Source organism: Cervus canadensis, chromosome 12 (assembly GCF_019320065.1).
Source record: "Cervus canadensis isolate Bull #8, Minnesota chromosome 12, ASM1932006v1, whole genome shotgun sequence".
NCBI classification, from domain to species: domain Eukaryota; kingdom Metazoa; phylum Chordata; class Mammalia; order Artiodactyla; family Cervidae; genus Cervus; species Cervus canadensis.
The window spans coordinates 29,779,330-29,794,768 of NC_057397.1; the positions used below are offsets into that span (position 1 = coordinate 29,779,330).

Genomic DNA, 15,439 nt, shown 5'->3' on the forward strand with positions numbered 1-15,439 from the left:
AGGGATAAATTAGGGACGAAAAATCCTAAAAGAAGCCAGGGGAAACAAAGATATGATTTACATATGACTTCTCAGGAACCATAATAGCAAGAAGAGAGTGAAGAGAAGAGAAGAAAGAAAAAGCCCATCAGCTTGGTAAAGGAGAAATACTTTCTCAGACAAACAAAAACTGAGGTAATTTGTTGCCAGTAGACTTGCCTTCCAAGAAAAGTTAAAAGAAGTTCTTTAAAGAGAAGGGCTTCCCTGGTGGCTAAGATGGTTAAATAATCTGCCTGCATTGCAGGAGACCCAGGTTTCATCCCTGGGTCAGGAAGATCCCCTGGAGAAGGAAATGGCAACCCACTCCAGTTTTCTTGCCTGGAGAATTCCAAGGTCAAAGGAGCCTGATGGATTACAGTTCATGGGGTTGCAAAGAGCTGGACACAATTGAGTGACTAACATTTTCAGAGAGAAGGAAAATTACATAATTCAGAAACTCAGATCTACGTAAAAGAAGAACATCCAAGAAGGAATAAGTGAAGGTAAAATAAAAACTTATTTTTCTTCTTAATTGATCTAAGAGATAATTGTTTGTTTGAAATAATAATGTATTTGAGTATGTATATAGTGTATACATGTGCTTACTCATACTTTTACATAAGTAAAAACAAATGACATCATCATACAAGGGATGAGAGGGAGAGAGTAAGATTAGTTTGTTATAACATATTTGCACTAAGGTACTTCAGTATACTGCAAAGTCGTTAATGTTCTTTGAAAGTGGGCTTTGATTCATCGTAGATATATATTGCAAATTCTAGGACAATCAACTTAAAAAAGGAAAAAGTATAACATGCTAGGAAAAGAGAAAGTAGAATGAGTTAAAACCATGAAAGGCAAAAAAAGAGTAGAAGACAAAAGCAGGAACTAGGAAATGGAAAACAGTGACGAATGTGATATTAATTCAACTATAGCAGTAATCACTTTGAATATAAATGGTCTTAAGTGCACCAATTAAAAGATTTTTTTCAGAGTGGATCAAAAATCAAGACCCAACTATATGTTGTTTGTAAGAAATCCACTTTAAATATAAAGACATACAGATTAAAAGTAAATGGAGACTAATACTAATGAGAGGAAAGGATGAGCAGCTATATTAATTTCAGACAGAGGAGACTTCAGAGAAAGGCAAGTTATCAGGAATAAAGAAGGACATTACATAATGAGTGATAAAGGAGTCAGTTCTTCAAGACAAGGCAATCCTTAATATGTATGCACCTAACAGAGTATAAAACTACATTAGACAAAAATTGATAAAACTAAGGAGAGATAAATGAAGTCACTGTCATAGCTGGAGACTTCAACAGTCCTCTCTCAGAAATGGACAGGTCCAGCAGACAGAAGTCTGTGAGGACTTAGTTGAACTCAACACCATCCATCAACTGGATATAATTGACATCTATAGACTGCTTCATCCAAAAATAGCAGATATACTTTCTTCCTCAAGTTCACTTGGAACATTCACCAAGATAAGTCAAATCATGGACCATAAAAAACAGTTAACCAAATTGAAAATATAGAAATTATATCATGTCTGCTCTAAAACCATAACAGAACAAAGCTAGAAATCAATAACAGAAATACAACTGAGAAGTCCCAAAATACATGAAGATTAAATAACATATAAATAACACATAGATCAAAGAAGAAATATCGAGAGAAATTTTAAAAATACTTTAACTAAATGAAAATGAAAACAATTATCAAAATTTGTAGATAAGAGAAAACAGTGCTTGGAGGTAATTGCTTGAATTGATATAATTCAACGTATTATTGAATGCATATATTAGGAAGAAAGATCTAAAAATAAGTTTCTACCTAAAACTTGTTAACTTTTGCTCCATCTTGCTGTGAAAAAAACTGCTCTAAAATTTTTAAATCTTAAAAAGGCATGACAAAAGGTCCTGTATAGTTAGTTGCTGAAAGAGGAGAAAATGGAAGAGGGGATGAGAATGGAAAGGACTTTGATTTGCATAAAACAGTCCTCTTTCATGCCACCACTTCTGAGTTAAAAAATTAAAACAAACTGATCACTTACAAAGTATTTATGTTTATAAATCTTCCCAACAGATGCCCTATATGAGTGTACCTAAAAATAAATGTTGCTTCTTGCAAACCATACTAGTTTTACACACTGGATATCTGCTTTAAATTTTCAAGCCTCCTATTGGGAGGCTTCTATTTTTTAACCTGCCGCTGAAATTTTGTGATATTCCGTGATCTAAAATAATAAAATGCTGTATTTACAACAATGTAGCAATCAGAAGCAATGAAATTTTGACTCTAGATAATCATTTTCATTTTCAGAGAATTTGCAACAGGCAGTAATGCACTGAATACTTAAAATTTTAAGTGCTTTTTTTTTCCTATGTCTAACATACTTTAAAGGATGTACTGGATACATAAAAAACTATTGGAAGATTTCATTGGACTTGGTTAATTTAAAAGTCCATTATTAAAAAAAATAAAATAAAATAAAAGTCCATTATTACTTTGCAGGGAAATGAATCATTACAGTTAAATGATTAACCAAAACTTTTATATATATATGTTAATAAATACCTTTCAGAAGAATCGATTCTACCTTAAAACAAGATCCATCAGCAGCCCATAGTCTAGTTCTTCTCATATAAAATAGTATTCATAACCACAGGATTTTAGTACAAGACAGTTTTAACAGAACTTTGCTGTTGCAGATTGATTTTTAGTTCACAAAACATTTTCTTCACCTCATTGCTCACATAGGTAATATTCCCCCATAGGAACAAACTCTGGTGTTTTGTCAACCCTATTAAATATTGAAAGGAGTGGCTTCTATTACTTTTCCATGGAAAATGGTCCAACTTTCCAACTCCTGGATCCCCCCAACCCAATGTAATACAGCACGATTGATGACTGTTCAAAGTAATACTAACAGGAAAGGACTCAGCACAAGCTTTGGATTTTTGGTAACAGCTTTATTGAGATTTAATTCACATACCATAGAATTCGCCCATTTAAAGTGTAAAATTCACTAGCTCTTAATTTATTCAGAGATGTGCAACTATCACCACAATCAATTTTAGAACATTTTCAACCCTATATGGGTCAGTTCAGGTCACTCAGTCATGTCCGCCTCTGCAACCCCATGGACTGCGGCACGCCAGGCTTCCCTGTCCATTGCCAACTCCTGGAGCTTGCTCAAACTCATGTCCATCGAGTTGGTGATGCCACATTCAATCATCTCATCCTCTGTCGTCCCCTTCTCCCTCTCCACCTATAGGGGTGGATAAACAAAATGTGGTATATACATACAATAGAATATTATTCAGCCTTTAAAAGGAAGTTCTGATATACTATGATGTAAATGAACCTTGAATACATTTTGTTAAGTGAAATAAGCCAGTCACAAAGGACGAACACTGTATGATTCCACTTATATGAGGTACCCAGAGTAGTCAAATTCATGGAGACAGAACCCAGCTTGCTCTCAGGGGCAGATGGCAAAGTAGAGAGCCAGGGAAATGGGGAGCTACTGTTTAAGGGGGTCAGGGTTTCAATTTGGGAAGGTGAAAAAGTTCTGGAGGTGGATGATGGTAAGGTTTCACAATGTGAATGTACTTAACACCAGTGAACTATACACTTAAAATGGTAAGTTTTATGTACATTACCACAGTTTTAAAAAATAGTTATACCCATTAGCAGTCATTCTCCATTATCCCTTAAAGCCCCAGAAAACCACTCATCTATTGACTCACTCTCAGATTTGTCATTTCTGAACATCTCACATAAATGGAATCAACAATATTTGGCCTTTCCTATGCAGCTTCTTTTGCTTTGCGTAGTGTTTCCAAGGTTTATCAGTGTTGTAGCACATTTTATTTTGTTTTCCATTTATTTTTATTAGTTGGAGGCTAATTACTTTACAATATTGTAGTGGTTTTTGCCATACATTGACACACATTTTAATACTTTTTGTGTATTAAAAAATCAGTTCAGTTGAACTGACATTCTTTTGAATTGACAAATAACATCATGTTATATGGATACACCACATCTTATTCACCCATTTATCAGTTTCCACTTTTTGGCTATTGTAATACTACAAACATTCACATATAAGTTCTTGTGTGAACATATATTTTACATTCTTTCTCATACTATCTATATATAATATGTATAATATGTAATATGTGGCACGAAATTATTGGATCATATAGTAACTCTATGGTCCTTTATCAGGGAATGTTTTCCAAATTGTCTACACCATTTTGCATTCCCACCAGGAGATTTTTATGTAAGCTTTTTAACAAACATGAACATCCTTGTCTGGTGAAAACCAACGGTTTTTTATCTATCTTTCTCTCTGTTCTTTGCCTCATAAGGAGAGAGCAAGAGCCGTTATATTGAAGAGGATGGACTGCAGGTCAGATCAGTTGCCCTGGTGGCTGGAAGGGACAACCCCAGCAGGCTCTGCGCGACCAACGGCCCAGAGGTGCGCGCATGCGCACGAGGACATCGCTGGCTCCCGGGCTCCAGGTGGCGCGCGACAGGAGAGGTTCGGTGGGTGGAAGGGTGTCACACCCTGCTGAGCTGGGGTCCACAGGCACAGTCCACAGTGCCTCTGTGGGTGGAAGAGGTCCTGGAGCTCAGGGTGTGAGACCAGACTTGCTTCCATCCACTTTGATTGTGAGGTGTTTTGGTGCTGACTCGGTCGGCAGAGGAGACCCGACCTGCGCTTGTTTCTAGTGAACCAACACTTGGGTTCTTTAGGCTGTGGGGGGACCTGTCAAATTTTATCCCGGTTGGCTTATTTAATGCTTTCCCAAAGGGGTTCTATGTCTTTTCCTCCACTGTCCGCTTCCTTGATAATGCCAGTACTCCAGGACCTCCGCTTTACACCGGTGATACCCAGAGCGTTATCTCTGGTCTTTTTAAAATTACTGAAGGCCAAGCCCTGGTTTACGTCGCCCTAATTTTTCTGTCTGTCTGGACGTCCTCAGAACCGGTCAAAGTCAGCATATCTGAAATGAATTTCACCTTGTCATTTCCCTACCCTTCTCCCGACTTCCGTATTCTATTAGAGCAGCAGCTTCCACCCACACCCATAGACCGGCGTGATATTTTTAAAAGTCTAGAATCCATCCCCTCCATTCTCTTTCATTCCTGATGCCCTCGGTTGGGCTACATATCTCCAAAGACTAGAAACTGATCATAGATAATTCCTCTATTCCAACCCCTCTTTCCACTCTGGCAGCAGGCACTGACGTCCAAAATAAAAATCTGACCATATTACTCCCCTGTTAAAAACTTTGATGATTTCCCTTTGTCTGTATTTTCAATCCTGCTGAACCTCACCCAGACATTTCATTATTAGCAGTCTCCCATCATTCCACCTCCGAAGTATGGTCTGATGAAACACACATGGAACGTTCTGAACACGACACACGCTTTGAGATCGTTTTGTTTAGGTTAGGGGCACTGAGAAATAAACTCTGAAGTTCCCCGCCTCCCTGCCGGCGCCTCCCCACCACCCCCACCGCCCCACCATGTAATAGCCAAAAGACAGTCTCACTTTGGAAAATGAGCTGAACTCCAAGTAGCAGGGGTGTGGATTCAATAGTGTAGGTGTGAAAATTGGGAGAAGGGAGATTACCTCTATCCTTGAAAAACTTTCTCTTCTCCAGTTCAGTTCAGTCGCTCAGTTGTGTCAGACTCTTTGTGACCCCATGAACCGCAGCAAGCCACACCTCCCTGTCCATCACCAACTCCTGGAGTCCACCCAAACCCATGTCCATTGAGTTGGTAATGCCATCCAACCAGCTCATCCTCTGTTGTCCCCTTCTCCTCCTGCCTTCAATCTTTCCCAACATCAGGGTCTTTTCAAATGAGTCAGCTCTTTGCATCAGGTAGCCAAAGTATTGGAGTTTCAGCTTCAACATCAGTCCTACCAATGAACACCCAGGACTGATCTCCTTTAGGATGGACTGGTTGGATCTCCTTGCAGTCCAAGGGACTCTCAAGAGTCTTCTCCAACACCACATCAATTCTTTGGTGCTCAGCTTTCTTTATAGCCCAACTCTCACATCCATACCTCTCCTCCAGTTACTGAAATCTCACTTAACTCTCGTTACTGAAATGTCACCTTTAAATGTCCGTGACTCAACTATATTAAATCAAAATGTCCTAAAACAATAGAAAATATTATCACCCCTACATGAGGAAGACCCCAAATTTAGTGAACTCTTTCATATACAGTTCCTTCTGTGCTCTCTAGTATGTTAATATTTCTCTTATAGCACATAAATTGTATAGAAATTTAACTTTTTTACACGTCTGCTTTCCCTCACTGTACTCTTGGAACAATAGGGAACTTATTTTACTGATCTTTGTATCCCCAGTGCCTAGGACAGGATGATATCCATTAAATAGTAAATGCCCAATAAATATTTGATAATGAGTAAATGTGATAGTCATTATTTTTTACTTCTCTAAATTGGCACCTCATTGAAAGCAGAATTCAATCTTAATCATCTTATCCCTAGCACCTAATACAATTTTTGGCATATATTGTTTCCAATTTTTGTTTGCTATCTTTAAATTAATTTTATGTATTCCACTCTCATTGCTATGGTTTAATGTTTTATGTTGGTCACTGATACAAAATGTAAAGCCAGAAGAGGCCTTATCATCTAATACAACAGGTGAAGATACTTAGCCAAGATACTTAGTAGGAAGATACACCTTCCTACAGGTGAAGATACTTAGCCAAGAGAGGTCGAGTGATTTCCCCACAGCAACTAGAAAACGCTAGATTTAGAACCAGGTTTTCAGATCCCTTAGGCTAGGATCTCATTATCTAATATTTTTTTCAACAACTGTATTTTGGTATACCTACTCTGTAAAGAGACATTTGAGGATCCTGTTCTTAAATTTGCAATCTTGTGAAGAATTTCATAACCTAGTCTTGAATAAAATATTTGGCAAAAGAAGCTGAAGTGTGGCTTCCCTTTGGGTAGGATTTTTCTGCACTGCTCGGCTTGTGGGATCTCAGTTCCCTGACCAGGGATTAAACCTGGATCAAGGCAGTGAAAGCTCAGAATCCTAACCACGAGGCTGCTAGGGAACTCCTAGGAATTTTTTTAAGTTGGAAATTTTACCTCATTTTATTTAACTCTCAGTTTTACCTTTAATAGTATAAACAGTTTTATTTTATATCCTTAAATGTAAATTTTATTTTATTTCTAGGTATTCTCATATTTTCTATGAGTATCAGTCTCTGTAGTCTTCACCAGCAATTGTGATTTAAGCAGTTAGTAAAAGAGAAGAATCATTAGCTAGAAGAAAATGTCAAATCTAAAAATGAAAGAGGCAGCCCTTATCTATCTTGACAGAAGTGGAGGCCTCCAGAAGTTCATAGATGATTGCAAATACTACAATGGTATGTTCAGCAAAGGTGACTTTATTTTAGAAACTTTAAAATAAAGTCCTACATATAACTAACTTCACTTTTAAATTTGTGTATTTTTACAGATTCAAAACAAAGTTATGCTGTCTATCGATTCAATGTTTTAATAAATCCCTCTGATATTGTTGAATTGGATGCTGAACTTGGAAATCACATTTTACACCAGCCTTTAAAAGCTGCTCAAGTTTTTCAATCAGTAAGTTAAAGAAAGAAATAATTTTATGCCACATGGAATCTTCCATAACTTCTTTGGTTTTCTTGTTTCAAATCACAGGTCTGTTATATTGCTGTTAAGACTCTCTCACTAATTGGACAGTTGCAGACTGAAACTCAAGTAAGTTTTAGTTAAATTTAACAAAGAAAACTAAGGTACAGTACTTTCAGGATAACTTGTAAATAAATTTTTTATATTAAAATATATTTTTTATTAAAACATTTTTTCAAAGTTTGGTGGACTACATACAAATCTTTACTTCCTGCATTATGACATAATATTAAACATTTTAATAATAAAACATTTCAAACATACCCTAAAATAAACAGAATAATACAATGAACCTCCATATTTCTATTGCTCAGATTTAATAGTTTGCAATATTTTGCTATACCTGCATAATCAGTCTTTTTCTGAAATATTTTAAGGCAAATCTTTAAAATACATTTGATATTTCACCCCTACATACTTCAGTATGTATCAACCTCTAAAAATCGTGGACATTTTTCTTTTATAACCACAATGACACTATTACCCCTTACAAAAAAACCAGTAATTTCTTAGTATCATCTAATATCCTGTCCAGCCCAGATTTAAATTTGCCCAACTGGGATTCTCAAGAATCTCTCACAGCTGATTTGTTCAAGTCAAGATCAAAGCAAGATGTACACATTATAACTGGTTCTTATATCTCACTATGTCTTTTTTGATCTAGAGGCATTTCCTCCCCCTCCCTTTTTATGCCACTGAATTTTTAGAGAAGCTAGTTAGTTGTCCTGTAAAATGTCTCATAATCTGGGCTTGTATGATTATGTTCATGTGGTATTTAACTTATTCCCTAGACCCCATATTTCTGAAAATAGCAGTTGCTTCTAAATATTATACTTGCTTAGATTCAAATTCAACTCATTTTGATAGGAATAAATTACAGTGTCACATGTTTCATACTGCCCTACATTAGAAGTGCCCTCTCAAAAAAAAAAAAAAAAAAAGAAGTGCCCTCTCTGTTGTCCCACTTTTAGCAATGCCACAGTTGATCGGTAGGTGCAGATGATGTCAGTCTAACCCCTCCAAATCACAGTCTACCATCAGCTTTCACCTCAGTTTTTGCAGTCATTGATAATCATTGCCTGTATGTGTGTTAGTCACTTAGTCGTGTCTGACTCTTTGCAACCCCATGGACTGTAGCCTGTCAGGCTCCTCTGTCCATGGGATTCTCCAGGCAAGAAGACTGGAGCCAGTTGCCATTTCCTTCTCCAGGGGATCTTTCTGACCCAGGGATCGAACCCAGATCTCCTGAATCATTGCCTAGATTCTGTTATTTCATTAGGAGTTGCAAAATTGTGATTTTCCAGATTTTAGAAAACTTTCAATGTTTATTAGCTAAAATTATCCTACAAGAGAAGTTTTTCTCTCATCAACTGTTTAATTACCTTGCAATACAATTTGTACAGGAAAAGCAGAAGAAATGTTTGATTCTTTCCATTTATAAATTTTTGGAGTGATGAGTTGAAATATAGCAGCCTCCAATGATGACCAATATTTTTTGTTTGTTTTTCCATTTTTAAATTATGAGGAGCTATTAATACATGAATTTTTAAATATATCTGATATGTTTCAGTGAATCTTTGTCATTTTTTTGATGTTTATGTTCTCTAACTTTGGTCACTGGGAGCTTCTTAAAGTTTGTTCTTATTTCCTTTTGATGCATTTCATTAGTGTATTTTCTGCCCCAGACCTGAAACTAGCCATTTTTCCTAAGGAGCTCTGGTTTCTTTCAGTGAGAAATTATATTTAGAGATCTGGGCATTAGAAGTATTTATTGCTATTAGGTTGTCATTATTTTATAAATAAGTCTTTCAGGGAATGGTGAGGAAATGTGTATATATATATATATATTTTTTTAACTTTTCCCTGGTTTTATTTTTTTTAATTTTAATTGAAAGATAATTTCTTTACAGAATTTTGTTATTTTCTACAGAAATGTATATTTTTAAAGAAAGATAATAGTTCATAATACTTTTAATTAAAATATCAGATTATAAGGATTTTGCATTTTAATTTTACATTTAAATATCTTTTAATGCTCAAAAGATTGGTTCCTAATACTAACAAATCATTTATTTGACTTACTCTACAAATATTTTTGCTATATTGTAATGCAAGTCCAGTTGGATCTGCATGTTTTATTAATACTATTTTTTGTGTTCTTATCAGATTAATATAGTGCTGAAGTTAACACATTTACCTCCTCTGCCAAGTTATTGTCTTGATCTTTGTGAGTTTCCACGTGATTATACATCTCAAAGATTTTATACAATGCAAGGAATTGTGATTGCAATGACAACTGTAACCAAGTATACACAAGGTGCAAGATTTCTTTGTTCAGATGAAGCATGCCCTCTTTCAAAAGGTAAATATTAAAATGTAAAATTAAAATAATTTATTTTTTAATCTTAAATCATGTTTATAATTAGTTATGAAACATTCATAGCATAAAAAGAATGGGATAAAATTCGGTGTCTCCTAGGCTTCCGTGGTGACTCAGATGGTTAAGAGTCTGCCTGCAGTGTGGGAGACCCGGGTTCAATCCCTGGGTCGGGAAGTTCCCCTGGAGAAGGAAATGGCAACCCACTCCACTTCCAGTCCTTGCTTGGAAAATCCCATGGACGGAGGAGCTTGGCAGGCTACAGTCCATGGGGTAGCAAAGAGTCAGACAGGACTGAGCAACTTCACTTTCACTTTCAATGTTTACCAGGGCTTCCCTCATAGCTCAGCTGGTAAAGAATCTGCCCACAATGTGGGAGATCTGGGTTCGATCCCTGGGTTGGGAAGATCCCCTGGAGAAGGGAAAGGCTACCCACTCCAGTATTCGGGCCTGGAGAATTCCATGGACTATACAGTCCATGGGGTCGCAAAGAGTCAGACCCGACTGAGTGATTTTCACAAGTCTACTTTGTGTAACCTTGAAATTCATTCTTTCTTCCCTATCTCTCCCCTATAATTTAATAGGTGTACTTGTGTTGCTGAAGTACTTGTTCTCACACAATTTCATGACTGTCCATGGTGTTCCCTCTCCACATAATGTCCTCTCTCAACCCTTTGGCTTAACTCCATTCAGTCTTTCTCCAGGACAACTTTTCCATTTGTCCCCACCTCTCGTTGGGTTGATTGCCCCTCCTGTCTTCTCTCCGAACACCTTGTAGATGAATACTGCTTATTGAAATTGTCTGTTTTTGGTCACCACCTATTGAAATTGTGTGTTTAAATATCCATAAAACCAGTGCCTTAGCACAGTGCCTGGCAAAAAATAGCCATTGAACTGCTGTGAACTCACATCCAAACCCAATTTAATTATATGTTGAATTAGGTTCATTTTAAAGGATTGAAAATAGAAAGCTAAATCTGAAGGCAAATTTAGCTTAACTCTGTTTTCTTTCAGGATTTCAGTATATAAGAGTGCATGTACCTGGTGCTACAGAATCTGCAACAGTAAGAAATGACTTTTTGTGTAATCTATGTTCATCTTCACTTCAAGAAGACAGAAAATTTAGAGTACTTGGTGGTAAAATGCATTTGTGTTTTATAATTATAATTTTTAAAATAATGTCTGATGTTTTAATGTAGAAATTAAATTGAATATATATCCTAATAACTAATTCTTTTTTGCTCTTTGAGTTCAGATAAACAGATAGTTGAAATAATTACTGCAAAATCACTTCATGCTTTTCAAGGATGTTGTAACAACCAGCCATTTAGGTTTCAATCTCTTACAGTCTTCCTCAGAGGTAAGATCTGTTTGCACTAAAATGTACTTAAATTTATGCTTGATTATTATACATGGTACTTGTATAGCCTGATAATCATAGGTCTTCTCTTTCTTGAGTATTTTAAAGAGTCATATACAGCTAATGTACCAATTATTTATTCAGTCATACAACATTCACTTAAAAGGATATTAGCACATGCTATGAAGCATTATGTTAAATCTCAGGGTGACAGTTATTTACAGTAATAATCTCCCATTATTGTGTGTGTATGTCTTATGTAAGTATTGGAGTTAATGTTTTAAAATATAATGTTCATGAGGGTAGGACGTGAATTTTTACTGCACATAGTAAAAATTTAGTAATTCATTCACTAAATGAATGAACTCCACGGGTTAAGACCTGTGAATAGAACAGATGCTGCAATAAAGGAGGAAATCATTATCAGTATCAGCCACCCAGGGAAGAGTGAGTTTTAATTAAGAAGCCAGAATTGTGAAAATGAGGATGGATTCAGCCTCTTTTCTTGGGCTAAAATTGGAAGAATTAAACTGTTTTTAAAGAGAGATTTTTGGATGCAACCATGTGTATGAAACTTGAGTTTGGAAAGTAGAGACTCAAACAAGAATTCTTTTCACCATGGCTTGACAAGGACAAGGCAGGTGTGTAAGCCTAGATGACTATAATTTTTAATACCAAATACTGTGTGCCAGACACTTTTACATATATTAACTCATTTAATCAGAGCAACTCTCAACTCTTTCAATTGTTATTTCCATTTACAGTGTAGAAATGGATGCAGAGAGAAGTTAAATAACTTTTCCAAGGTTACACAGCTAGCACATGACATAGCCATGATTCAAACTCAGGCATTCTAGCTTCAAAGTCTATTATTTTAACTACTTAATTCTACAAAATACAAACCATACATTACAATATAGAAATATAAGTGACTATCCAACATATACTTTAGTAGAAAACCCTTTCTTCAAATAAACTTTTAATAGAACCCAAATGAATTTTTAATAATTAAATTAATAAAAGGAGGCCTTTTGGGATTATCAGAAGAGATACCCAGACTTCCCAGTCTCCTAGCCTTCCTTTTGATCCTTTCTTGACCTCAGGATACATTCACCAAACTCTAAGAGTCCAGGGAACAGCTGAAAAATGATTTGTTTCATTTTCCCCTTGTAATTCATACTGTATCCTTCAGGGTTTGGGGGGGTGGGGGAAGAGGGAGTGTTGGTTTGTTTATTTAGTTTGGGATTTTTATTTTCTTAAGTCTTGGGCCTGATTCTTCCCATCTAGGTCTACAGGGTTTACCGATATACTCTCTGGAGCTAGAGAGAGAGAGAGAAAGAACAGAGAGGGAGAAACAGAGATCACTGTTTACTCACAGAGGGAGGTTAATCCTTGCTTCTGCTTGTAAGCCTTTCTTTCACAGCTTTACAACCATCCAAATTCTGTGTAATGGAGGATCAAGATTTTTTAGCTTTTCAGAATAAATTTTGAACTTGTGCAAAGGCTTTGCTCAATCCATAAAGGTGAGAGGAACCTAGTAGTGTCTTGTGGGTAGACTTTAGACAGGAGCAGACCCAGATGGGAACTTCAATTCAGCTACTTAACTACTTGGGCTTCCCTGGCATCTCAAACGGTAAGAATCCACTTGCAATGTGGGAGACCTGGGTTCGATCCCTGGGTTGGAAAGATCCCCTGGAGGAGGGCATGGCAACCCACTCCAGTATTCTTGCCTGGAGAATCCCCATGGACAAAGGAATCTGGCAGGCTACGGTCCATGGGGTCACAAAGAGTGAATTCACATGACTGAATGACTAAGCACCTAACTACTTTAGCCTTGTATAAATCACTTAACCTCTTGGTTTCTTCATATATAAAACGGGGATAACAATATTTGTCTTAAAGTTTATAATTACGTAGTGCGTGTAAAAGTACCTTGCCTATATTATAGACAGGACATAATACTTTTAAAAATAATTTTCTTCCCAAATAAAGTTATTACTTATAAAGTCTTTTATTAGCATTTTGTCATTTAATGAAAACATGTTTCATTTAAACAGAGTTGTCCTGTTTTGCCTTTTGACTATATTATAGGAGACTGTTTAGTTGCTATGCCACGTATTTCTTAAAGTTAATTCATCACTGGCTCAAAATGATGTATCAAAATTTATCAGCAGTAAAATTACCTCAATTTACATTATTTATGTCACTCAGTATGCACGTTATACTAAACAAAAGTAAATATTTAGCAGCTAACTAAACTATTGTTACTGGTTTTAGATCTTTGAACCATATCATCAGTAAAAGTTTCATTCAGTAAACATATTTTCTTTTGTCTTTAATAATTTTAGATGAATCAGTGAATAAAATGAATATAGGAAATGAGTATAAGGTTATTGGAATTCCAGCCTGTGTAAAAACATCACAAACTGCTATTTGTATAGAAGCAAATAGTATCACTTTTTGCATTCCAAAAGGTAAGGAAAATGTTAATATCATTTTTAACAATACTTGCAAGTTTAAATCCATTTGTTCAGGAAATAAGTATTGGCTGCCTGTGTGCTGGACACTCTTCAAAACACTAGGGATAGAGTTGTGATCAGGACAGTCAAGGTTCCCACCCTTAAATCATATGGTAGATGGTGAATAAATCTAAACTAACTAATAAGACAATTTCAGATAATAAATGCTATGAAGGAAATAAAGCAGGATAATGTAGAAACTTGCCCCTAGGAATGATTCTTTTCTTTTGGCTAAACTCTATTTAGATTTTTAAAAAAATAATTACCAATGAGAAGAACGTTTTAAGATGCCAGGAGTTAGAGATTAGTCTAAAAGTTTTTCTTACCTTTGTTTTCTAGCTAAGGCATGCTAAGTAACTTGTCATGGTCTGAGAAAAAGAGCTGGATAAAATGGCATCCTCTTCCTCATCTGAGTTTTGAGCCAATCAAGAAATAAGACTAGAGGCAAAGGCAGTTGGGGCCAAAATATCTGCTTTATTACTGATAATTTTCTTCCAACTTAATTAAGCACTAAGTAAACAGAAGTGAAGAGCAGATCTACTCTTTTAATTTGGCAAACAAATATCTGAATGTAAGACAGGCTAGTTAAATCTCGAATAATAGATTTTTTTTTTTTTTTTGATCACTAGATAGCTTTTGGACTGTGGTATTGGAGAAGACTGTTGAGAGTCCCTTGGACTGCATGGAGATCCAACCAGTCTATACCAAAGGAAATCATTCCTGAGTATTCATTGGAAGGACTGATGGTAACTGAAACCCCAATACTTTGGCCACCTGATGTGAAGAGCTGACTCATTTGAAAAGACCCTGAAGCTGGAAAAGATTGAAGGCAGGAGCAGAAGGGGATATCAGAGGATGAGATGGCTGGATGGCATCACCAACTCAATGGACATGAGTTTGAGTAAACTCCGGGAGTTGGTGATAGACAGAGAGGCCTGGCATGCTGCAGTCCATGAGGTTGCAAAGAGTCAGACATGACTAAGTGACTGAACTAAACTGAACTGAGATAGCTATCTAGAATAACAGAAGCCCATGTTGAATGTAGGGCTTCCGTGGTGGCTTAGATAGTAAAGAATCTGCCTGCAATGCAGGAGACGTGGGTTCGATCCCTAGGTGAGGAAGATCCCCTGGAAAAGGGAATGGCTACTTACTCCAGTATCCTTGCCTGGAGAATTCCATGGACAGACGAGCCTGGTGGACTACAGTCTATGGGGTCACAAAGAGTTGCACACTACTGAGCGAGTAGCACTTTCACTTTCTTTCAAGTTGAATTTAAATACAGTGGATTCTAGACACCTCTGCTTATTTTGAAGAAAAAAACTTATTAAAAGAATAAAAATATTGAAGAAAGAAAGCATTAATGAACAATAGACATTTTAAAGATCCTTTCAGTATTTTCTGCTGTGAAATGTTTTATAATTTACTGATTTGG

The 15,439-nt window shown here is 36.3% G+C and overlaps 1 protein-coding gene across 1 annotated transcript in view; it reads left to right on the plus strand.

The window, feature by feature from the left end:
- Positions 1–353: 353 nt before the first annotated feature.
- Positions 354–15,439, plus strand: part of MCMDC2 (minichromosome maintenance domain containing 2) — a 49,444-nt gene continuing 34,358 nt past the window's right edge. Inside the window, exons 1-9 of the mRNA XM_043483688.1 lie at positions 354–521; positions 4,404–4,557; positions 7,267–7,459; positions 7,552–7,682; positions 7,761–7,820; positions 9,918–10,113; positions 11,143–11,265; positions 11,384–11,488; positions 13,837–13,962. Coding sequence (XP_043339623.1) covers positions 7,366–7,459; positions 7,552–7,682; positions 7,761–7,820; positions 9,918–10,113; positions 11,143–11,265; positions 11,384–11,488; positions 13,837–13,962 — 835 coding nt within the window. The 5' untranslated portion in view covers positions 354–521; positions 4,404–4,557; positions 7,267–7,365. The remainder of the gene's footprint in view (positions 522–4,403; positions 4,558–7,266; positions 7,460–7,551; positions 7,683–7,760; positions 7,821–9,917; positions 10,114–11,142; positions 11,266–11,383; positions 11,489–13,836; positions 13,963–15,439) is intronic.